Genomic DNA, 22,979 nt, shown 5'->3' on the forward strand with positions numbered 1-22,979 from the left:
CACTCACGGCTCTTCGATGGCCCTGCAGGGAAGTCCCACAGTGGACTTCCCCTGGCAGCTAGGCTGCTTCTGGACCCCACATGCTTGGTGGAGCTCAGCAAAGGAGCCAGGGGATCCCTGAAGTCCAAGTGCAGATTGGCTCTATGATCTCACGAGCAAAGCCCAGCAGGGGACATACTTGAAAGCTTCAATTTTTTCCTATGCTGCAGAGCCACTGACATGGGTGACCCCCCCCCAATAGTTCTGCAGAGCTTCTGATGCCATCTCAGTAGGGAGCAAGGAACTGGACCAAGGCCCATGACCTTGTCCAGTTCCTCCAGAACCTTGTAAGGTCATCACGTGTCTGACGACCTCTGTTCTCCGTAGTGATTCCTAACATGACACTTAAAATGAAGAGCCCGTTCAGCTGCTCAGATGTGAACCGGGCACCTGCAGTGTGCCAGGGCCCGGGCGAGGGGCTAGAACTACGTGGGTGACTAGGGTGCCATGCCTGCCGCGGAGGAGCTTACCTCGATGGGGAAAGGCCCTTCAGTATCATCGGAGCGTTCAGAGAGAGGAATGCACAGCTCAGGTGTGGGACTGCGTCACCACCCTCACGGGGGAGGGTGCTCAGGGCGCCGGGAGGGGGTCAGGGGAGGACTTGGGGAGCAGGCTACTCCAGAGTGGGGTCTTGGCAGATAAGCAGGGTTACCTAGCAGAGAAGGTACGGAAGGCACCCCTGGCAGTGGGAACACCACCAGCCCAGGCATGGAAAGAACCACAAGCGTGTGTGTCACTGGAGAACAGGTTGAAGTGGGAAGCGGTCGTTGGGAAAAGGGAGGGGCCAGACCCAAGAGCTCCTTGTGGGCCACACGCAGGAACCTGGGCGTTACCTCAGGGAATCACAGAAACGGGTTTTAGGTGAAGTCCAACTGGTATTTTAAAGATAGAACTCTTGGGTGCCCGTGTGGAGGGTGGATTGAAACCCCATGCCTCAGGTCCTCATTTGTAAAATGGAGATGATATCTTTCAAAGTTATGGGTAGGGATAGATTCTGTACTTCCACAAGGGGCCTGAAACACCACGTGGGTTCTCTGCACACCCTCCCAGCCCCACCGCCCAGGGCTGAGGCCACCATGCAGGGTGGGTGGAGAAACAGGAGCCCTTGTCTCAGAAAGGCTCAGTCGGTGGCTCAGATCAGTCACAAACATCTGGGAAGAGTCCACGCAGCATTCAGATTCACGGTGCGCATGCTCTAAAAAACGGGCCGGCTCCGTTTAAAGGGGCCCAACTGGAAGGAAGCAGGGGCACGTCGGGCTCCCCGGGGGGCTCTGGAGGGGCTGGTGCCTCTTTCCGTGCCCTGGAGCCTCAGGGCGATAGTTTTTGCATCTCTCTCAGAATCTACGCAGTTCCTTCCCCCTCCTTTTTTTGAAATTAAATTATTTATTTATTTAGTTTTGGGCTGCGTTGGGTCTTCGTTGCTGCACACGGGCTTTCTCTAGTTGTGGTGAGCGGGGGCTACTCTTCATTGCTGTGCACAGGCTTCTCATTGTGGTGGCTTCTCTTGTTGAGGAGCACGGGCTCTAGGTGCGTGGGCTTCAGTAGTTGCAGCACATGGGTTCAGTAGTTGTGGCACGTGGGCCCTAGAGCACGCAGGCTTCAGTAGTTGTGGCACACAGGCTCAGTAGTTGTGGTGCATGGGCTTAGTTGCTCTGTGGCATGTGGGATCTTCCCGGCCCAGGGATCGAACCCGTGTCCCCTGCATTGGCAGGTGGATTCTTAACCACTGCGCCACCAGGGAAGTCCCTACGCAGTTTCCTCTTTACAGACAAGCATTCTGGTTCAAAACCCAGATTCTGTGACCCCACCCACCTCTTGATTTCAATTGGTACGGGTGTGGCCCAGGAACCGGCATCATTGATGAGTTTCCCCAGTGATTCTTCCACAAGCTAAAGTTCAAGGATACTGAGGCAGAGTTTTCCGTGTCCAGCAGAGGACATGTGAATACCCAGTATAGACCTGTGGGCAGTGGGTGGTACACTGGACCAGGCGCCACCCCCCAACCTGACAACTGAGGACAGGGAAGCCAGTCTAAGGGATAGCGACGTGCCCTCCCTCCTCCTGGGCCCACCATTTGCTTTCTGGGGCCTCCTCACTGCAGCAGGGGCAGCCCCAGAGGATCGCCACAGCTGGTCATCAGGGATTCACTTCCAAACTGCTTCAGTGATTTTGTAAAGGGTGGAATTCCTGGCTTCTTTTTCCTTCATCTCACAAAAAACTCCATAATCAGGCAACCCCGATGGGAGGTGCTAAGGAATGGGCTAGTGTGACCTGAAATAGCTTCAGTTTATTCTCCTTGGAAGCTCAGAATTCCAGGAGCCACTTGAAGCAGTCGATCCTTTCCCTGCACGCTTCACGAGAGAGAAAAAGAGAAAGAAGAAGGGAGTGAGAAGAGCTGCGAGTGAGGAAAGGAGAGAGGGTAGGAGGGAAGGATGGAGAGGAAGGGAGAGATAGAGGGATGGAGAGGGAAAGACAGTGGGAGGGGAGGGGGAGCAGAGATAAGAGGAACAAGACAGAGGCCCAGAAGAGAGACAGGCGTACTGTGTGCATGCACTCACACGCGCTTCTAGTGGGAGGTCGTCCAGGCCACTCTGCTCGCACTGGTCTGTCACTGCTCTGGTCCATGGCCGCCTGCCACAGCACTGGCTTAGTGCTGGAACGTCCGTGGCTGTGGCTTGGAGCCTCCCCTCTGGCTGAGGGCAAAAGCTGCGGACAAATCTGCCTGGAATATCTGAGTTTTTCCAACACAGAAAGAAGAAACATACACACACAAACCAGTCTTATCATATGCCTGGCAGAGTAGCTGGGGATGGGAAAATTCCATAATTGAAATGCAGATGGAGGACACCACTAAACTGCTGGACAACAAGCCCCACCCCACCCCCCTTCATGGTGACACCGTTCCAGCAGCCCTCATGTCCCTGATCACATTCCCACCCTGGTTTGCCCTCTTGTCCCCAGGCACTGTCAAGGACCTAGATGATCCCCACAAGAGCACTGGTGTTGGGTGACACACAACCCAACCCTCTGAAAGGAGAGATGGTACCCTACCAGCCCTCACGCTTAGCCAGTTACTAGCACGTGAAGACAGGAAATCCCCCTGCAGTGACCAGCAACTTTGGAGGATGTGCATGAGTCTTAAATGGAGCTCCCAACACCACCCCCACTTCTACCCAGCCCCCTCAGGGCTTTGAGTGCCTTCTATTCTTCCTGAAGCAGACAATTCCTTCATCTCCCCCTCCGTGGGTACAGAAGCCATAGCTTGAAGGGATATTAAGAGATAAATTCTGTATTAGGTACAGGTTGGGAGCCTCCAGGTTTCATTGCACTAAACATTTGATGAGCACCTCTTATTTGCCCTGCACAGTGGGATCAGAAAGACTGACGAGACCTAAGTGAGGGAAGAAAAATGTACAAACTACATTTGTACAAAATGTGGATCCTGTTAGGACGATGTGGATGCTAAAGGCACAAGCAACTTGCTGTGGGATCTTGGGAGAAAAAGCCGTGAATTAGGTCTGAGTGACTGTGGGAAGGCTCTGTGGAGGGCCTGGTATTTGGACCAGACTTTGAAAGTTGGACAAGATTTCAATAGAGAGAGGAAAACGGGGAAAGATGTTGCTGGTTCTTCAAACAGCACCTACAAAGTGACATCAGAGATTTTAAACACTGCTGTTTTTACCACACCCGCTGGGCAGTGCAAAGGCAAAATCACAGATTGCAGTCCAGACTGTGACACCTTTGGGGGCCAGTCACATGCCTTCTCTGAGCGTCAGTTTTCTCATCTGTAAAACGGGAATGCTGACCACTTCACAGAGTTGCCGTGAAGATGAGGTCATTCAAGCCGAGAGTACCTGCCACACAGTAGGTACTCAATGTGTGCTCCTAGAGTAAATAGGTATAACACATGGCAGGTGGCAAACATTTTAATTCCCTGACAATGTTTTGTCACAGTCCCGGCTCACAGTCTAGCAATGGAAGGTATTACTGACTTTCTGGGGGGGCTGAGCTCTATATGCCAAAGCTGCCCAGGCGGGAAAGGAAGCTGCTCAAAGAGCTGTCATCCTGTAGCTAATAAGAGTAAGAGCGTTTTTCTTCGAATGTCTACGAAGGGGCTCACACAATCCCACTACCCACTGCCTTGGTCCCGTTTCCAAAGCGTGGTCTGTGAGTCACATTCATCAAACTCACAGAAAATACAGGCCAATATCCAGGCTTACAGAATCAGTCTCTGGAGGGAGGGTCTGGGAATACATATTTGGAACGAACTCATATTCACAAAGTTTGGGAGAGTCTGGGGTGTGCTGTGCCTGCTGTTCCTTCATCCTGGGCCACCCTCGCTCAGATAGACAAAGGGCTGACTCCACTCAGGTCTGTGTTTAAATGTCTGCTCCTCAGAGAGGTCCCTCCTGACACCCCCCCCAATCCAATACAGTGGCCCCTGTTGCTTTCTATCCCTCACTGTACTTTGTCATCACAGTGTGCATGACCTGAGGCTCTATTGCACTTAGGTTGGGATGTTTATTACCTGGCTCCCCCACTAAACGTAAGCTTCAGGAGCATGGCTACTTCACTGTTGCATCTTTAGTGCCTAGAACACACCTGAGATATAGTGGATATTAGGTAATTACCTGTTAAATGAATGATTGCTCTGTGCCCTTAAAGACTGCAGAGAATGGTGCTGTTCGTCAAATATTTCTTTCCCCATTCTGAGCACATGGAAAGAATGCACTTCCTGCTCCCCATTGTGGAGGGTGGGTTATAGAACTAGTTCTGGCCAATGAGTTGCGAGCAAAAGTGACTGGAGCTTTTCCATGCTGGTTGGTGTAGGAGCCTCTGGGCTCTCTCGGTTTTCCTCTGGCTTGGTGATGGGCAACATTCAACGTGGTAGCTGCTCGATCAGCCTGGGTCCCTGCGTGAGTCTGATGAACAGAATCTCCCTACCAACAGGCAAAGGACATGTAACGTGAGTGAGAAAGAAGTCTCTGGTTTACAGGCACTGGGACTTGAGGTTGTTTATTACTGCAGCGTAACCTAACCTGTCCTGACAGGTCCATTGATCCCATGCAGATAGTCGTGTTGTCAGAATCACTGGGAGGTCCCTAAATTCCTTGGGGATTTCAAGCAACTTCAAGTGCCTCAAAGCCAAACAAACCCAGAAACTTCCCCTTTAGATCAGGCCACATTCTGTCCTCCCCTTTTCCTTCCTACTGGGAAGCTCCCTGGGGGTGAAGGGACAGCCTTGAAACAACTCGCCCAATGAGGGACCCGACAGCCTCTGGAACCACCTCTGAAGTGACCTCACACACTGACCACACACTCAAACTCACTGTCACCATCCTTCCCTTTGGTCAAAAATAAAAACAACACACCCACTCTTCTGGGAGTGAGTCACAAACAGAAAACAAATCAATGGTTCTGAGCCAAGAGGATCTGCTAACAAGGGGGAAAAACTCCCAGTGGAGGTATCTTAGCAGACGCTGTGGTCTCACCCCCGTGGCCTGCATGACCAAAGACCAATCCAAACAATTTTGAAGTTCAGCCATCAGACATTATTACCCCAGGTCCTAACCCTACAATAAGACCGGAGTTTATTTAGTACTTCTTCCCTGATGAAGGAGGAATGGGGTGTGTGTGTGTGTGTGTGTGTGTGTGTGTGTGTGTGTGTGTGTTGTGGGAGAGGATGCTTTTTTGGGGAAGAAGTAGACTGGGCTGGGAAAGATGACATCAGAAGAGGCAAGTTCCAAGCAGAGAGCCTCCTGCTGGGGTTCAGAAAAGGCAGCTGCCTCTCCGACCTCAATTGCTTGGCTCAGGGAGATGAACCTTAAGATAAACTTGATAAACTTTTTGGATTGGTTACATGGAGTTATGTTATCTCCATTCCCATCCCAGAAGCCAAATGTAGGGCTCTGGCCCTGCTCGATCTCCTCCCCTCTGCAGTGCTGACAGCAGCTCGTATTACTCCTCCAAATCAGGGCTGGAGCAGGAAAACAAAACCAGAGCATTTTTCTGTACAGCTCAGGCAACTGGGAAAAGGGGTTAATGCCTGATTATTCCAGATGGTCCTCAGTTTCCCAGGGCCAGAGGAGACACTCATCCCATGAGCCTCCCTCTCCTGGGAATCTGGGCTAAGCTGCCCAAACTCATGCTTGGGGGAGGGGGATACAGGACAGAGATGGAGATTGTTGGCAATTTCACAAATGGCATTTCAAAACTGGCCTTCCCGTGATGCACTCTTTGCCAGGTCCCTTCTTCTTGCCACACCAAGCTGTCACCAGAGCACAAGCTTGGTCCACACCCTGGACCTCACCCAGCCCACTGCTCTCCCAAAGTTGGAGGGAGTGATCTCTGAACAAGTCTCAAGCCTGTGAAGATGGATGGATAACAGAGGGTGGATACAAGCAAATATTTATACGCGATACAGGTTTCTGCAACAAAAGTGCTCGCAGAAGAAGTGGGAGAGATGGGAAAAAGAGACCACAAAGGCAAACTGTGCTTTCCTCTTTCAACGTTCAGCAGAAAGCATTGTAGAATAACACCCCATTGGGTTTTTTCTCGGTTGTGTCCCACTGAACTTCAGCTGCTCTGTGGAGCAAAGAGCAGAGAAGCCCATTCTCTTATCACCAAATCTAAAGTAGTGGGGTCCTTGGACCAGCAGCATCAACACTGCCTGGGAACTTGTTAAAAATGGAAAATCTCAAACTATTATATAGAGAATGGATAAACAACAAGGTCCCATTGTATAGCACAGGGAACTATACTCAACATCTTGTAATAACCATAATGGAAAAGAAAAAAATGCAAAATCTCAAACCTCAGCTCCAGACAAACTGACTCAGAAACTCAGGGGGTGGAGCCCAGTAATCTGTGATTTAACAAGCCCTCCAGGTAATTGTGATGCATGGCAGCTTTCGAAAACCACCGATGTAGAGAAAGCAAGGGAGACAGGGGAGAGGAGAAGCGGAGGGGGAGAGCAGAGGGCGTGGCTCTGGCTCACACTCCCCCATCTCAACTCCTTCTGCTTCTTAGCACTGTGCTATTGGCTCCTGGGGGTCATTCTTCTCAAGTACCCAGAAGCCACCTCATGAGGTGAGAAGCTCCAGCCTCTGGTGAGACCCAGGGGACCAGAGGATTCCATGATTGTCACCACCATGAGGGAGAAGCCATGGGCCAAAGCAAGTTTGGAATTCCCTGACCACTGGACTCTTGACATTTTAGGAATTACCTAAAAATTACCTCCAAGGGGAAATCGAAAAGCAAAAGCGAAGATTCCCCTAGGAGACACTAGGGGGAGACCCATCTCTGGTCTGGGAAGTGGAGGGAGCAACTCAGGTCTAGAATTTAGGCTGCGTATTTCCAAAGTGGATTTGCTGGTGACTTCTTGCTAAATCAACCAAACTGAACCCCAAGTTTTGAGAGGACAGTCAGTGATCACTGAGTCAGAGTGGTGGAACCGGAGAGGATGGGAAAAGCATCTACCTGTCTCCCCACTCCCAGACCAATTTACAGCTAAGGAAACTGTAGAAGCTAGAGCGGGTCCAGGGTCATACAGTGGGTCTGACGGGACACACAGGTTCAAAGATCCAGCAATCCCGTTTCCCCATCTATGAGAGACGGTCAGGACGGGTTACGCAATGCGTGGGACCCAGTGCTAAAAGAAAATGCTGGCCTTTTGTTCAAAAATTATTAAGGCTTTCAAGGCGGTAACAGTAGAGCATTAAACTCGAGAGGAGTGGGGAGGTTATGAAGCTTCCATATCCAGGTTACCCTGGATCTGGAACTGATAGATGGGGATCGCTCTTTGGGCCCCACAGGTGAGCTGTCCATACCGGATACAAAATAAGGCTTTTGCGGTCGGTGGTGGTGATGGTGGATGTATTTCCACAGTAATGACTAGAACAGCTATGGGGAGAGGCGGGTTTGACTTAGGAAGAAAAGCTCTCCCAACCCAGGCGCGCTGGAGCGTTCTCACAATCTAGGACCCAGGACAACTATAACTCCAGTCTTCCGGGAAAGGACTATCCTACCCGACAGGGCTGCTGAGAGAGGGGAAATCCAGAGTGAAAGTGGCGCGGGGACAGCCTTGCGCGTCGCGGAGGCGGCTTCTCGCCATCAGCGTGGCAAGCGTTCCCCGCCGCGCGTCCCTCCGCGCCAACGGGACTCTGAGCTGCTGCGGGCCCGCGAGCCGGAGCCGGGCATCCCCTACCCACACCTGGCTCTGCGCGCAAGGGGACGGTGAACGGCGGAGAGGGGAACAGCAGGGGAACAAATCCCTCCGGCCGGCGTGAAAACCGGGAGGGTGGCGGGCGGACACTGAGTCGGTGGAAATCTTTCTAGACCCCATCCTCAGCTAGCCCCTAAAGCCTTCCCTTCGGCCCGCTCCCTCCCCTGGGCGTGTTGGGGTGCGGGTTGCGGGGGATCTGGTGTTGGGGGAAATGATGAGAGAGGGAAGGAGGCAGGGCTGAAGGCAGGCGACCCCCAACAGAATGCCTCTGCTGAGTTGTCCTGTATAGAGCCTTTCCCATACGCAATCCTTCAGCTGCCCCAGCTTCCTGAAGACGCCCCTAAATCCACACTCGCTCAGGCGCCCCCCGCCGCCACCCCGGCCACTTGGTCGGGTCGGTTGTTCCTTCGGGTCTTCCTTCCTGCCTCTCCGAAGTCTCCCCGCCCCCGCCCCGCCCTGCAGGCTGCGGTCCCTTTAAAGGCGCGCTGGTCTAGGGCCTCCCTTCTCTCGAGGCGGACTCGGGAGCAGCGCCGACGCCGAGAGCTGCCGGCGCCGCCGCCGCCGCCGCTAGCCCGGCATGGCCATGGCGTCCCCGGCCATCGGGCAGCGCCCGTACCGGCTACTCTTGGACCCAGAACCGCCGCGCTATCTACAGAGCCTGAGCGGCCCCAAGCCGCCGCCGCCGCCGCCGCCGCCGCCCCCGGGCCGGCCCTCGCGCCGCTGCGCCCCGGCGCCCCTCTCCACTGCGCCCGGGGCGCACGAGGGACGCTGTGCCAGAAGGGCTGCCCGGGGGGACTTGGAGCCACAGCCTCGGGCTTCCCGACCCGCTCGCCCGCTCCGGCCTGGTCTGCAGCAGAGACTGCGGCGGCGGCCTGGAGCGCCCCGGCCCCGAGACGTGCGGAGCATCTTCGAGCAGCCGCAGGATCCCCGCGTCCCGGCGGAGCGAGGCGAGGGGCACTGCTTCGCCGAACTGGAGCTGCGGAGTGGCTGGGGCTGGTGTGACCTGTGCGGACGAGAGGTGCTGCGTCGGGCGCTGCGCTGCGCTAGTGAGTGTGAGGGCAGGGTAGGGAGGGGCGCAGGGGAAGACCGCAGTCCATGGGCGAGCAACTGCGAGGGGGCTGAGGCAGGCAGAGAGGGGGCACTGCCCTGTCTGGCTCCAGGGGAGACCTCGACTTTAACTGAGGTAGGTAAGTCTTGGAGACGCTCTGCGCCTTAGTCCCCTGCCCGGTATCCTCTAGTGACTGCCTACTGCGCAGGTATGCTTATGAGGTCTTTAACAAATACCTCTTCCCCAGACAGGTGCACGCCTCGCTCCTCCCCAGACACATATGTACACACACACACACACACACACACACACACACACACACACACACACACACGTAGGTTGGGGTCGATACCTGAAGCTACAAGGTCATTGCCTAGTCTGCCGTGCACCTTCTTGCTTTTGTTGTAAGTTCTTGTGAGTGGGTTGTAAGGCTGGTATTGAGATGACCATTTGCCCCGTGCTTATTAGGGTAATGGCAGAATGACTTGTGTGTCTGCCTATGGTACAGGCCCATGGTACACGCCTGCCTGTGGTACATCCCTCCTCCAGGGCGACCTGTTGGGTTAGGGAGGAGATCTGGTTAGGCTGTGGATGGAAACAGGCTATGAGGTTGAAAGAGCCTGAGGTGACCCTGGATCTGTGCCCTCTCCTGCCTTCCACCTCTGGCCCCTCAGACCTTTGGACTCTGCTCTGATGTTTGGCTGTGCCCTGCCTCCTCCTCCTAGGTCACTGCTGGAAAATGACCCAACTACCTGCCCTGTCCCTTCCTCCCCAGAGTTCTCAGGCCCCTCCAGCCTCCTCCTGAGCCATACTCTTCTCAAAGCCTTACTAAAACACTGGGCATCCAGTGTATAGATTTTCTGAGCAAATTTGCAGTATTCTTGAGGGTTTATTATTCTTCTCTTCCGACAGTTAGGTGTGTGTATTTCTTTAAGAGATGTCCTCTTCCTACCCCCCCAACCCACCCCACCTCACATTTGCTGTTACCATGTTTGGCAGAGGATATCCATACCCATGTGTTTATACAGATAGTTTAAATATCTGAAGCACAAAGCACAGACAATGGTACAACCTCTAGAAAGCATCCCTGGAAATGGCTTGTGGCTTGCATCTTTCAGCAAAGCCTCTTCCCGCATGACAGCAGCCCCACAGCTTCCACCCAGCTCCAGCATTGTACAGCAGCAACTACATCCGCGTCAGGAAAACCCGACCTTGCCTCTCTCTGTGGCCAAGGCTGTGCAGTGTGCCTCCCACTGCAGCTGGCTTCAGGGAAGGCGAGCTCAGACTCTAAGCCAGGGTCGAGTGGAAGAGGACGATGGGAGGGGAAAGTGGTTACTGCTCCCTCCACCACCAGAACTCAGTTCAGGTGCTAATTAAAAAGGAAAGGGCAAAAGATATAGAGGTGTGTGACGCGGGTGGAAGGGCTGCTGTCACTTGGCAAATGTCCCTGACCTTCAGGAGAATCAAATGCAACTTTCCCACAGATGTGTCGGCAGCTTTTGCCCTCTCAAGGGTCCTGGGGTGCTTTACTGCATCCACCAACCCTGTCAACACAGGGAGGGGCAGTATCCTCGTTGTAATGGGTTTTAATGTGCCAGAATCCTGGGAGAGCCGCTTCATTGGGATTCTAGTTTGTATGAAGACATTGGGGGAATTCCCTGGCCGTCCAGTGGTCAGGACTCCGAGCTTCCACTGCAGGGGGAACGGGTTTGATTCCTGGTTGGGGAACTAAGATCCCGCATGACGGGCCACGAGGGGAAAAAAAAAAAAAACTTTACAAGCAAGAGCGAAAAAGATATTGGGGGACTATTTGGCCTATAGTTTTATGATTTGGGGTGTGTTGTTGATAATGGTGTCCATGTGTGTGTTTGTATGTGAATATGCCTGATTCTCCGTAATTAAATGAATTTATGCCCACTTCACATTAGATAGTTTCTGGGGGCAGGAAGCACCAGGTGCACGGGCATGTCCTCTGACTTTGTGTGTGACTTGGTGGTCCCCGGCCAGGTGGGTTAATACCAACCAGGGATGTCTGAACACCAGAGAGGGAGCAGAGTTGGAATCAAGGGGCTATAGAGAGGAGCCTCTGTTTGTTGTTATTAATATTTAACTGTGGACCTGTGGCTGGATGGGAACAGTTGGGAAATGTTCTGATGGCTGGCAGGTAGAGACACAGCCCGCCAAGCTCTCCAATCATCTTTCTTTCAGTTGAAGTTCTAATTCCATGGTGGGGTTGGTTTGTTTCAACTTTGTTTCAAAAAGCAAGGGTCAAAACCATGACTTTTGAAAGGCAATACTCTGCAGTGCCTAAGCGAACGGCCTGGAACCAGAGACCTAGGTTTGAATCCTGACTCTGCCTCTTGGTCTCTGTGTGACCCTGGGCACTTCTGTGTTCTGCTTCCTTGTTTTAAAAAATGAGGATGATTGGGAATTCCCTGGCGGGCCAGTGGTTAGGACTCTGTGCTTCCACTGCAGGGGAAACGGGTTCGATCCCTGTTTGGGGAACTAAGATCCCACAAGCCTAGCCTCGCTCCCCCCCCCACAAAAAAATAATAATGGGGATGATAACATTACCTTCACGATCGTGTTCATGTGAGAATTAAATGAATTAATGTATGGAAAGGTCTTAGAACAGTGCCTGGCAGAAGGCAATATAAATGTTTAATGCAATATGAGTGTTAGTATCCCCTCTCATCAAGCAGCTGTAAGAGTTTGGGCTCCTGACACTTCTGAGGTTCACCTTTCCACGCAGTGAGTACAGTTTTCCACCGCTACGTGGTTGCTGAGCTGAGTGGGAAAGAAGGTGCCTTGAGCATCCCAGGCAGTGTGGACGCTAATCGTCCTCTAGCAATGCCACTCCTGCCTGCTGTGGCTGACAAGCGTCCTCACAGGGTGCCCATGGCTTAGAGGTCACGAAGACCCAGGCCCCTTGTCCTTGTACCACTTGCCCCCAGCACAGCGCAGTCTCAGTAAGTAGCGGTTGGTGAGGGTGGTTGCCTGTTGTTACCATTAAATCTCCCTGCTCTTGGAAACAAGCAGAAGAGCCGTGGGTATATACGTGACATCTGTCTGAGCAGGAGGCTGACACTGGGTGGGAGCCGTGTTGGCAAAATGGGCTTTTAATAAGGGAAGCTTTTCGAAAACTGTCTTCCCACTGTCTGCCTGCCTTTTTAGTGAAAATCCCTCTAACTTAAGCTTACCCCTACTTCAAGGTCTGTAACTGAGCTCTGGTTAATGCTGGATTTGCCAACAGGAAAAGTTCAAAGTTAATATTCGTTTCCAGGATTAAAGAAGTCATGTTTGTTAGATAGAGAGGGAAATCCAGTGGGGACTGGGAGGGGGAGAGAGAGGTAGATTGTATGAATTCGTGTGTGTGGTGTGTGTGTGTGTCTTGGGGTGGGGGCCGTTGCAGCAGTGAGAGCCCATTTCCAGCCTTCCAGGAGGGATGGTCAACAGCAAACAACCCTTAAAACTCTCACAGGCCGCCCTATGGCTTTGTTCTCAGGGAATGTCCCTTACAGGTTGTGGACCCTTTCTTCTGTAGAAGGCACATGGAGTTGACCTTTTCCCTGTCATCACATTTTGGTGGGTATGTTAGCCATCCTGGATCAAGGAATGCTCTGGAAAATGGGGAAAGCTAAGTCCAACTCAACATTCAGGGAGGGATGCTTAGACATGCCTTGCACGTTGCCGGTGGAGCCGGTCCTCTTTCGAGAGGGTGCCGTTCACAGCTGTGAAGTGTTACGTGATTGGGATTATAGGGTGGAAGGGGGACCCTGGGGCTCATCATCCCGACCTTCCCCTCCTGTGATAGACTTGAATTATGGTGTGAGTATGAGGTGTTTGCCATGGAGCCTGCAGGGATGGGGACAGGGGCCTCCTTGGTGAGCGAGGCTGGTATCTCACAGAGCCCCTTGTCCAGACGTTCTAGCTCTGTCTCGTCGCTGCATCAATGGTTGAGCTCAACCCACCTCTCTGCACAGACTGGACCCACTCATGTGACAGCCACAGGCTCCTACAAACCCACCCCCTGTCATGGGTTCTTTGTAGGAGAGGTTACGGGGACATGGACATTGAGTGTCCCTGCGGCAGACCCAGGAACCTTGGGCACTTGGAAAGTGTTTTATTCGTCTAGGATACTAGGTAGCACTGAAGTATATGACCTGAAGTATTTTCATTAATTCGGGACCATGTTTGGCTTTGGAGGTTAGGAAAATTAAGCCCTGAAATGGTTGTTTTCTTGTTAGAGATAGTGGAATCCCCAATCCCTCCCCTGCCCCTGGCTCTGATTGGGGTTTTCTTCTTAGGGAACGTCCTAGTGGAGTGGGTTGCGGGGGGACAAGGGAGGACAGAGAAAGGACCTGGAATGCTTTGGCCGAGGCCATTTGAGCTCCCCAAGCTGTTATTGTTTCCTCTCCTCCCTGCTTCCTGTATTTTCAAAAGATGAAAGTGAAAGGATTAAATGTGGGTTTAATTTTTTCCCCCCTATTCATCAGAGCATGAAATTTTCTGATTATTCAGAAAATTACTTATTCGAGTAAGAGGGGCTCGAATCCCAGGTACAGTCAAAAATGATTAATGCCACTTGTCTGCCCGCCTAATTAGACTTGGTAATGAACGTGTGTGTTCTCCTGCTGATCCTGCAGAGTCATTAGGTGGAAGTAAATTGACATCTCCCCTCAGCACTGCGGGTTTGAGCCGGTACCCTCTCTCTTTTCCCCAAGTTTACCAGTGAATTCAGCCGGTGCCAAGCCTGGCAGGTAGGCCCTGAGTGACAGGGAAAAGAGAGCCCCCAGCCCAGCCGAAGAGCCCTTCCTAGCTGGTGAGGTGAGCCTCCTGCCTCAGGAAGCCGGCTTCTGCGTGGTGACAGGGGCCAAAGGCTCAGGAGAGCGGCTGAGGGTCAGGGCAGACCCAGCCTAGAGAATGAGCACGGCAAGAATTCTTCACAGGTCCACGGTGCCTTTTCTCTGAGGAGCACAAAGGGTCTGCCACGCTCGTCCTCAGAACAGATTCATGAGGTCAGAATGCAGGGAGGCTTCTGCCGAGGTCTCACGTGGAGAGAAGGAGTCGCCCGTCCATCTGGCCAGGGGCAGGGGAAGGTTAGACCCTCATGTTGGGCAAACCCGACTGGCCTGGAAGATGGCCTCTGACTATCTCGGGCTGTCAAGCCATTTCCCTCCTTTGGTCCGTGCCCAGCATCTCTGGGACAGGGGCAGCCCCCCGCTGGGCCGGCCGTGGGAGCGTCCTGGGTCTTGCTTCCCAGGTGCTCTCCCATGGGGCCCTCGCTGGCTCCCAACACCCACCCCTCACCCCTCAGTCTCCCCGTGGAAGGAGCTGCGTGCCGCTTCTGCCCTGCCTGCTGGGGTGCTATTAAGGCTGATGAGGAAGCTGGAAGCACGTCTCTGGCCTGACCAGAGGCCCTTCCTGTTCGCATTCCTCTGATGACAAGGTGAGAATTCTTTGGCAGGTGAGTATTTGTGGGCGTGCAAAACACGCAGACAGGACGTTCCCCCTCCCCCCATCCCGGCTTCCAGCAGCACCAGCTCGTGTAGTCCTCTCACCCACCATGGGCTTGCAGATCTGCCGGTGCCCGTGGCAGGATGCTTTCTGACCCTCCAGAGGGCCTCGTCCCACCCTGCCACCCACTCCTCCTGCAGGCTCTGTTCGGCTCTCCCCTGGCTGGGTCGGGAAGTGGTGGAGGCCGCTGACCCTGGGAAGGGGGAGATAGCTCTGCATTTAGTCACTTTAGGTTTTTTTCCAAGAGTCTTGGCAAGTTTCTCTACATCCTCAGGGCTGGATCTCGGGGCTAGGAGGAGAGCAGAGCCAGCTTTTAGGCTTTGGGGAATGAGCAAGGAGGCCGAGGTGATGACGTCAGGCAGGGCAGCAGGCTCGGTTCCCGGGTTGAAGTGGAATAAGATCGGTGCCAGGGAGCAGTCAGGGGGAGCGCCACTCCAAGGTCAAGACTGTCTTGACCCAGACCTAGGGGGGTGATATTTGGGTGTTCTTTGAGGCACCCCAACACCATGCCGAGGAGACATGGGCAGAGCCTGATGGACCCCGAGAATTCTCCATGGTGTAGTGGTGGTGTTGGCCAAAGTGGCCAACAAGTTCATGCAGGGCCTGTTCTAGCCCGCCCGTGGTTCCTAGCATGGAGAACATTCTTGAGAGATGCACCCATAAGAAAAGCTGTGACATTTGGTTCTCTTTTGCCTTTTTGGAGAGGAAGGAGAAAAAGCAGCAGGGGTCTGTCCTGGCACAGTTGCCCTGTGCCCAGCCTGCTGGTGGAGAGTTCTCTGTGCTAGCTGAGGGGTCTGTGACCCCTGGTTGCTGTAGTGCATCCCAGATTTTCTTCAGGATATCCCTACCCACCCCTATTGCCCTAGCCTCATTGAGGGCATCGGGGGAAAGCACGAGCGGACACTGTGCTGAGGGTTGGGAGGAAGGGTGGTGTTGGAAAGTTCAGTCAGTTCCTGTGTGTCACTGGGTGGGCAGGCAGGTGACTGGTATGTCCCTCACCTGTGACCACAGTGAGACTGGGTCATGTTTACCCTTCAGTGGAGGGCCTGCACGCCACCTTCTGCTCCCCATCCCTGTTTCTTTTTTTTTTTTTTTTTTGCGGTACGCAGGCCTCTCACTGTTGTGGCCTCTCCCGTTACGGAGCACAGGCTCCCGACGCGCAGGCCCAGCGGCCATGGCTCACGGACCCAGCCGCTCCGCGGCATGTGGGATCCTCCCGGACCGGGGCACGAACCCGTGTCCCCTGCATCGGCAGGCGGACTCTCAACCACTGCGCCACCAGGGAAGCCCCATCCCTGTTTCTTGAACAAACATTTCCAGGGCAGAGCAGATCTCACCCAGATGTCTGCAGTGGCTGTTGGCTAGGGCTGCTAGAACATGAAAATGTGGCTTACAGGAACCTTTCCTAAATCAGACCACAGGTTCACAAAAGTCAGCCTTGAAAGAAGAGCGATGTTCCTCGCCCATTTTGTTTTTTATCCTTTTATGGTTTGTTTCTACCGGATGCTGGACCTGGGAAAGAATTGTCGTGTTTGCTGAAGATACAAATTGGTGTTCTGTGAGCCTGCAAGGATGGAGATATTCATGTGGAACAAGAAATACTGAGAATGGCCAAGAAGTTGTGGGAGCAGAGATTACTTTTATCTCAGAGATGACTTGGCTGTATCTAAAGTGTTTTCTTGCCTACTGGCTCTGCTGAGCCTTGCAGTGCCCTTGTGAGGCAGGCAGGGCTGGGTGAATCATGGCCATCTCACAAATGAGGGGAGAAGTCACTCCCTAGCATTCAGGGAGTCAGTGACTTCTCTGCGATGACCTGGATCATTAGCAAAATCAGCACCAGAACCCAGCATAGCATTTTGCCCCATGAGCTAATGTCATTGAATATGCAAGTTAGTGGAGCTTCCTCATTCATCTGCTTCCCTTCTGCCAACGAACGCTGAAATGTCCATAAAAAGAGGTACAGAAAAAGAGGAGGGTGAACCAAGGGGCGGTAAGCCATGTGGAAGCTAGAGGATCAGCCAGGTCCTGGACAACTGAGAGCTGGCAGCACTTCAGCCTGTTTTCCATGTTTGGTTTTTAAATAGGTTTTCAGCATGTGTAAATCATGAGGTCTTGAAACAAGAGGTGGAGTTTTTCTTAAATCACAAAACAATCGAGTGTGTCTGTCCCCTCCCCACCCCACCCATTGGTATTAGGTGTGTGTAGGGGCGTGGAAATGCAGGTTGAAGCCCTTTTCCTGGAACTGAAAAGATCCTCCTTGTCAGGACCCAGGGTTCATGACACAGGACTAACCATGAACCAAAGAAAAATCAGGTTGTGTCTCAAAGGGGACAGCGACGGGGCAGAAGAGTTGGATCGGGCCTGGAAAATAAACTGAGGTTTGCATGATGGCCCTCCGCCCTGTCCCAGGCAGTGTTGTGGCTGAGCGAGGGGCAGCAAATCTGGGGAAAGCCCCCCACTCCCACCCCAACTCTGTGTGCCTCCAGGTCAGGCTCACATTTGGGTATCGTCACTTACTTTTCTTGCTGACTTGGAGGAAGCTGTTTTTTCCATTCAAGTTGAATAGAAGCTGAAGGTTTTGTGGTTTCTGTTGGAACAATTATGTCCTTTCTGCAACTGAGGAAAGTATTAAAAATCCAAAAATAAACCTCAGAGATGCCTTACTATTCAAATGGAACAAAAGAGTCCAGCTGTAACTTGAGAGTTTTTAGAAAAAGGGGTTGAGCGTACTCTCTGCAAATGTCTATTCTAGGGATGAGTGTTTTAAAAAGCAATCTGGAAGGACCTTTATATGAATAGGGTTTCAAGGTGAGAATATGTTGTAACCCCAGCACTTAAGATGGTGAAGCCTGTTTCTTCAAGTTAGGTTCGCCCTGGCTGGAGGTCAGAGGGTCAGTGCTTAGATGTTGGGGCAGCAGGAGGTCACTGTGTTCCTCCTGAAATATCCGTACAGCAGAAAATCTATCCAGGTTTTCTAAAGGTCAGGAGTGAAGATTCTAGAACCTCCCAAAGCCCCATCTGGATTCTCAGCCAGTTCTTTCCTGCTGGCTTCCCCAATGGCTTAACCTGTCCACAAAATCATCTCTGTGATGAGGAAAAGGAGAAGTGAGATCAGTATATCCTCCAGCCCAATTGGGGCATTCAGAAGGGATTTTCCCCCATGACACATGACTCATGATTTAAAGTTTCCCAGCATGTGCGTGTCCTCCTCTCTGAGCACGGGAGTGGGAATGCCACCCTTGCCTGTGCTCAAGCAGGTGGGAGTACCTGGGCCCTCGTGAAGATCTCATGTCCCAGTGGGGCCAGGAATCTGGGCTCCCAGCTTCACGTGGCAGCCCCGGTGTCATCTCAGGACCTGGACTCACGAGCCTTGTCTAGGCAGAGCTCCTGGGTAAGCTAGACGATCACAAAACAGACCACTGGCAGCCCAGTCCCCCCCAAGGAAGCATTAGGGAGAAAGACCCAGTGTCCCAGCCCGAGGAAGGGGGCCTTTGGGGGCATCTCTCCATTAAATAGATGACCTGTAAACAGTGTGCTTTATTACTGTACCAAGGACTGAGGGCCTCAGCAGGGAGGGGTGATCTAGCTGGGGCCTCCCAGCCAGAGATCCTGTGAGGGGGCAGGTGATAGGGGAGCCTATTTGGAAGGTCAGGTGCAGCTTGGGTCGGTTCTACCATTTTCTTCTCTCAGTGGCCTGAGGGCCTGGCCTCTGGGATGTGATGCCATTCAACATTCTCTGTGGCCTGGGGAAGAACCACAGCACAAAATGGTAGAAGCAGGTTGGCAGCTGCACGAGGGCCAACAGGGCTCACGTCTGAACTCATGAGTGTTCACCTTCTGGCCCCAGCGCTAGGTGACCAGCCCCCAGAGGCGTAAATGCAGCTTCATCGGCCCTCTGTGGTGCCTTTCCTCTAAGGGACGGCGCCCCTGCTTCATCTGAAGCTGGCCCCCGCTGGCGGTTGGTGGGTGACTTTTGGAGTCTCTGGGCAGCGTGGGAGCAGGCTACCCTCTTCAGCGGTTTTCCTGGAAGGCTCTGCTGCCTGTCCAGTGCCAATCGCCCGTCTTGGCCTGGGTGACAGGGCCTCTGGGAACTTCCCCACCAGGACTTGATTGCTTCTGGGAGTCACTGTTTAGGGGACACCCTGTGAGCCCCATGTTAGGGCAAGAGAACAACCTTTCTGCCCTCTTCATGAGAGACTCTATTCTTTTCTTCTCTTCTCCTTCTTATTCCTACTCCTGTCGCCTCTTCTCTGCGCAGGTATCTGCTCTCAGATAAGTGGTCTGACCCTCTTAAGGCAGCACCGCTTCCTATGGGCCCGGGCAGCTGAAAGCCCTTCCCCCGTCCTGGGCTTAGCATAGGAGGATGTGAATTAGTGCGGTTGTCCCTTGGGAGCCTGTACAGCTGGTAAAGCGTTATTAATCCGACATCCCCAAAGAAATCCATTAACGAGTTCCTGGGCCAGGCACCAGCGTGAGGTAACGGATCACTTCTGTCGTCTGTTGAAACTTTGGAGACATTGATTTTCAGACTCACAGGCGCTCCTGAGAAGTGAGGCCCAGGGCAGGCTCTTTCTGCAGCCTGTTTGGTGGGGGCATGTTTATCTTATCAAGCTAAAAGCCCCAGGAATAGAAAGTTTTCCGCTGGGGGGAGGTGGAGGGGATAGGACCTCAGCTGGGAAGAGAAGGCATCGGGCAGGCTGGCTGGTGCCGGCCCGGGGTCCCCAGTGCCCGTGACTTACTTCGGAGGAACAGGGAGGCTGGGCTGATTTGAGCAAAGCCTGGCTCACACGAGGCCTGGAGTCCTCCCGGGGCCGGTGATTCCCCCCTTCGTCACTCTGTCCCTGATGCCAGACCTGGAGAGAAGCTATTGATATCCCGTAGCCCAGCGGGATGACTGAGGGCCGGGCTGAGGAGGCGGTCTCCACCTGCTTCGGCACTGTCACCTCACGGCTCCAGCGCCTCTTCCGCAGGCTCCCTAAGAGTCATTTGGGATCAGTAAAGCTCCAGGCCCTCCAGAGGTTCCACCCCAAGGCCCGGCTTCCTCGAGGTAGGTCTGAGTCATTCCAGATGGGGGTGCTCAGAGGGGGGTTGGATACCTAGTGGCCTCTCCCATGGACAAGGCAGTGCGGGAGCCCCCTGGCAGCCTGGTATTTAATGCTGAGCTCAGCACCGCTCCTTGGCCCTCCTGACTCCCCAGGCCCAAAGCTCAGGTGCTGCCACCCTGCCAGGTTTAGGTGGAACTTCAGAAGCCTGTGTTGGCCGTGGGCTTTAACAGCCTTTCGCTGACTGAGAATTAGGGCCAATCAGTCCTCCTAATCTGGTCCCTGAGCAGGCAGGATATAGATGGGCATCTTGGGGGGCCACTCTTTTCCATTCTGCCCATCCTGTAGCTCCCAGGGACATCACACCTTGCGAAGCTGCTGAGCCAGCCTTCCGAGGACCCCGGAGCAGTGACGTTTCCTAGGCAAAGGCACCTCACCTGTATGGTTAGTGGAGGTGCCTATGGGGGGCACACAAGCAGACTGTGTGGGGCTACAGAGGCTGCAGGCGGAACACAGCTGGACAGGAGCTCCAGCCTCAGGCAGTGACGGGGCTGCAGCTTCCTTCCCGGAGCACTAATTAGGGTGAGAACAGCCCTTGCTGGGGAAGGATAACGGGACAGTGTGGGCTGAGTGAAAGATGGGGAGGAGAGACTGCAGCAATTCAATTTTCATAGAATCTGAGGTCACTTACTCCTTTTTTCAAACGAAGGAGGCTGAGGCCAACAAAAGTTGGTGGCAGCTACGGGACCAGGGTCTCGGGCACCTGCCTTCCAGCCTAGCATTCTTCCTGATGGATCAGACTAGCTACAGCATCTTATATTTCTGCAGTGCTCTTCTGCTAAAGATACAAGGGATTTGTGTTTGTTTGGGTTTTTTATTTGTTTTAAATATCATTTATTCCCTCCAGATCTTTGTATGTTAGGGGTGGGAAAGGGGTGATTCTGTTTCACAAACGAGATGGCGGCCCAAAGAAGTCAGGCCCCTGGCTAAGGCTTAGAGCTGCACAGTCAGAACTGGAACCCCTCACTGCCGGGTTCTACTCATCTTACTGGCCTCTAGCTGCTTCTCTTCGATGGCTGTATCTTTGGAGCACATCAGCTTTCCTTGGGTTCCCAGCCCCATTTGTCTCCATACTGTTCTCACACACATTCGGGGACAGGTGGGCATTTGGGTGGGTCCCAGCACTGAGTCTTAGGTATGGAACTAAACTAAAAAGTCATCTCTGGGTTAAGTTTGTGAAAGCAGCATTTGAAAGGCAATGTGATCTTAACTGTGGAAAATGTAATTTTCTTGATTACAGTTTTACGTCTTGAAAGGTGGGAATTTCTCTTCCACTAGATCTAATCCCCATTTGGAGACAAATACTGTTTAGCCAGCCTGAATAATTTATCCTCATCAATAGCCTGATACATACTGTGACCCTCACGCAGAGGACAGCTGGAGACTGAGTTCCTCGATTTAATGTGCACTCGTGTCTTCGTGTCCATCCTCCCTCCTTAAGAATTATTCAACAGAGCATTTCCTTGCTCCTTTGCTCTTCAGCTCAAGGAGTTACAGATTTAATGAAATCAATCAGGCCTGGAGTGGCAGCATTAAGGTCTGGGTAAATACTGTACTGCAGCCACTGCTCGTTTAACTTGTGTTAGCATTTGGGTTGAACTGATTGGAAGAGGAGGGGTGAGACAGGATGCTCAAAGATGATGGGAGTGGTAGACTGTGGACTGTGGACTCTGCAGGAGCTCTGTGAGTGACCTGTAATGTAGCATTTAAGAGAATGGGCTTGGAGCCTGGTCAAATTTTTTAAAACATTTTATTGAAGTATAGTTGATTTACAATGTTGTGTTTAATTTCTGCTGTACAGCAAAGCGACTCAGTTATGTGTGTGTGTGTATATATATATATATATTCTTTTTCATATTCTTCTCCATTATGGTTTATCACAGGATATTGAATATAGTTCCCTGTGCTATACAGTAGGACCTTGTTGTTTATCTATTCCATATGTACTAGTTTGCATCTGCTAACCCCAAACCCCCAATCCTTCCCTCCCTCACCTTCCCTCCCCCTTGGCAACCACAAGTCTGTTCTCTATATTTGTGAGTCTATTTTTGTTTCATAGATATATTCATTTGTGTCGTATTTTAGATTCCACATATAAGTGATATCATATGGTATTTATCTTTCTGACTTACTTCACTTAGTATGGTAATCTCTAGGCCCATCCATGTTGCTGCAAATGAGCCAGAGCAACTTGAGCCTGGACTGTGGATGCCAGGTAGTAGGGCCTTCCTTGTACAGATTAACCTCTCTGAGCCTTAGTTCTTCCCATTGTAAAATGGAGCAAAGAATCCCCCTCCCAAGCAGGTGTCATGTGTGTTGAACGTGACATTGACGGAAACCATTCGACATGATGCTGGTCACAGAGCAGGCCCCTCGTCGGCAACTGCTCCCAGAAAGACTTTTTTTTTTTTTTTTTTTTTTTGCGGTACACGGGCCTTTCACTGTTGTGGCCTCTCCCGTTGCGGAGCACAGGCTCCGGATGCGCAGGCCAGCGGCCATGGCTCACGGGCCCAGCTGCTCCGCGGCATGTGGGATCTTCCCAGACCGGGGCACGAACCCGCGTCCCCTGCATCGGCAGGTGGACTCTCAACCACTGCGCCACCAGGGAAGCCCCCCAGAAAGACTTTTAACGATGGCTCAAACTGGGTCATCCGTGTAAGCCCCCAGCACGCTGTCTGCTCTTCCGTCTTACCTGGGCCAAGGTGGACCTCCCACGTCTCAATGAAAGAGATAGGGTTTGAAGGTTTGCCCAGGCAGAAATAGAGAAGGAGCACAAAACTCTTAAACACATTCTCTGGAAAAATTCCTATCATTGAGTTTACTATGTCACTTAATTAACAGGCAGGGGTTGGATTAGTCCACCGGGCGTCATTAGGAGCTAAGCGAGCCTGCTGCCAAGAAGCAAGTCGTATGTCATTTTAAAAGGCTGCTCGGGGGTCATTGGGACACAGGCCTGGCTCTCTCCAGAAGTCTCTGGTGGTCCTGGCTACAGGGATACAGCTGTAAAGAAGCCTTTGTATGTCTTCTGCAGGGAAGGCCTCAGACGTAA

General features: G+C 52.7%; 1 protein-coding gene across 2 annotated transcripts in view; it reads left to right on the forward strand.

Annotated features, from left to right (window-relative positions):
* The first annotated feature begins 8,752 nt into the window (after nucleotides 1–8,752).
* The window catches only part of RASSF5 (Ras association domain family member 5), a 71,104-nt gene continuing 56,877 nt past the window's right edge, over nucleotides 8,753–22,979 (forward strand). For both annotated transcript variants that reach the window (XM_079932835.1, XM_079932837.1), the window contains exon 1: nucleotides 8,753–9,309. In XM_079932835.1, the coding sequence (XP_079788961.1) occupies nucleotides 8,841–9,309 (469 nt within the window). In that variant the 5' untranslated portion in view covers nucleotides 8,753–8,840. The remainder of the gene's footprint in view (nucleotides 9,310–22,979) is intronic.

Source organism: Stenella coeruleoalba (genome assembly GCF_951394435.1).
Source record: "Stenella coeruleoalba genome assembly, chromosome: 1".
NCBI lineage: Eukaryota > Metazoa > Chordata > Mammalia > Artiodactyla > Delphinidae > Stenella > Stenella coeruleoalba.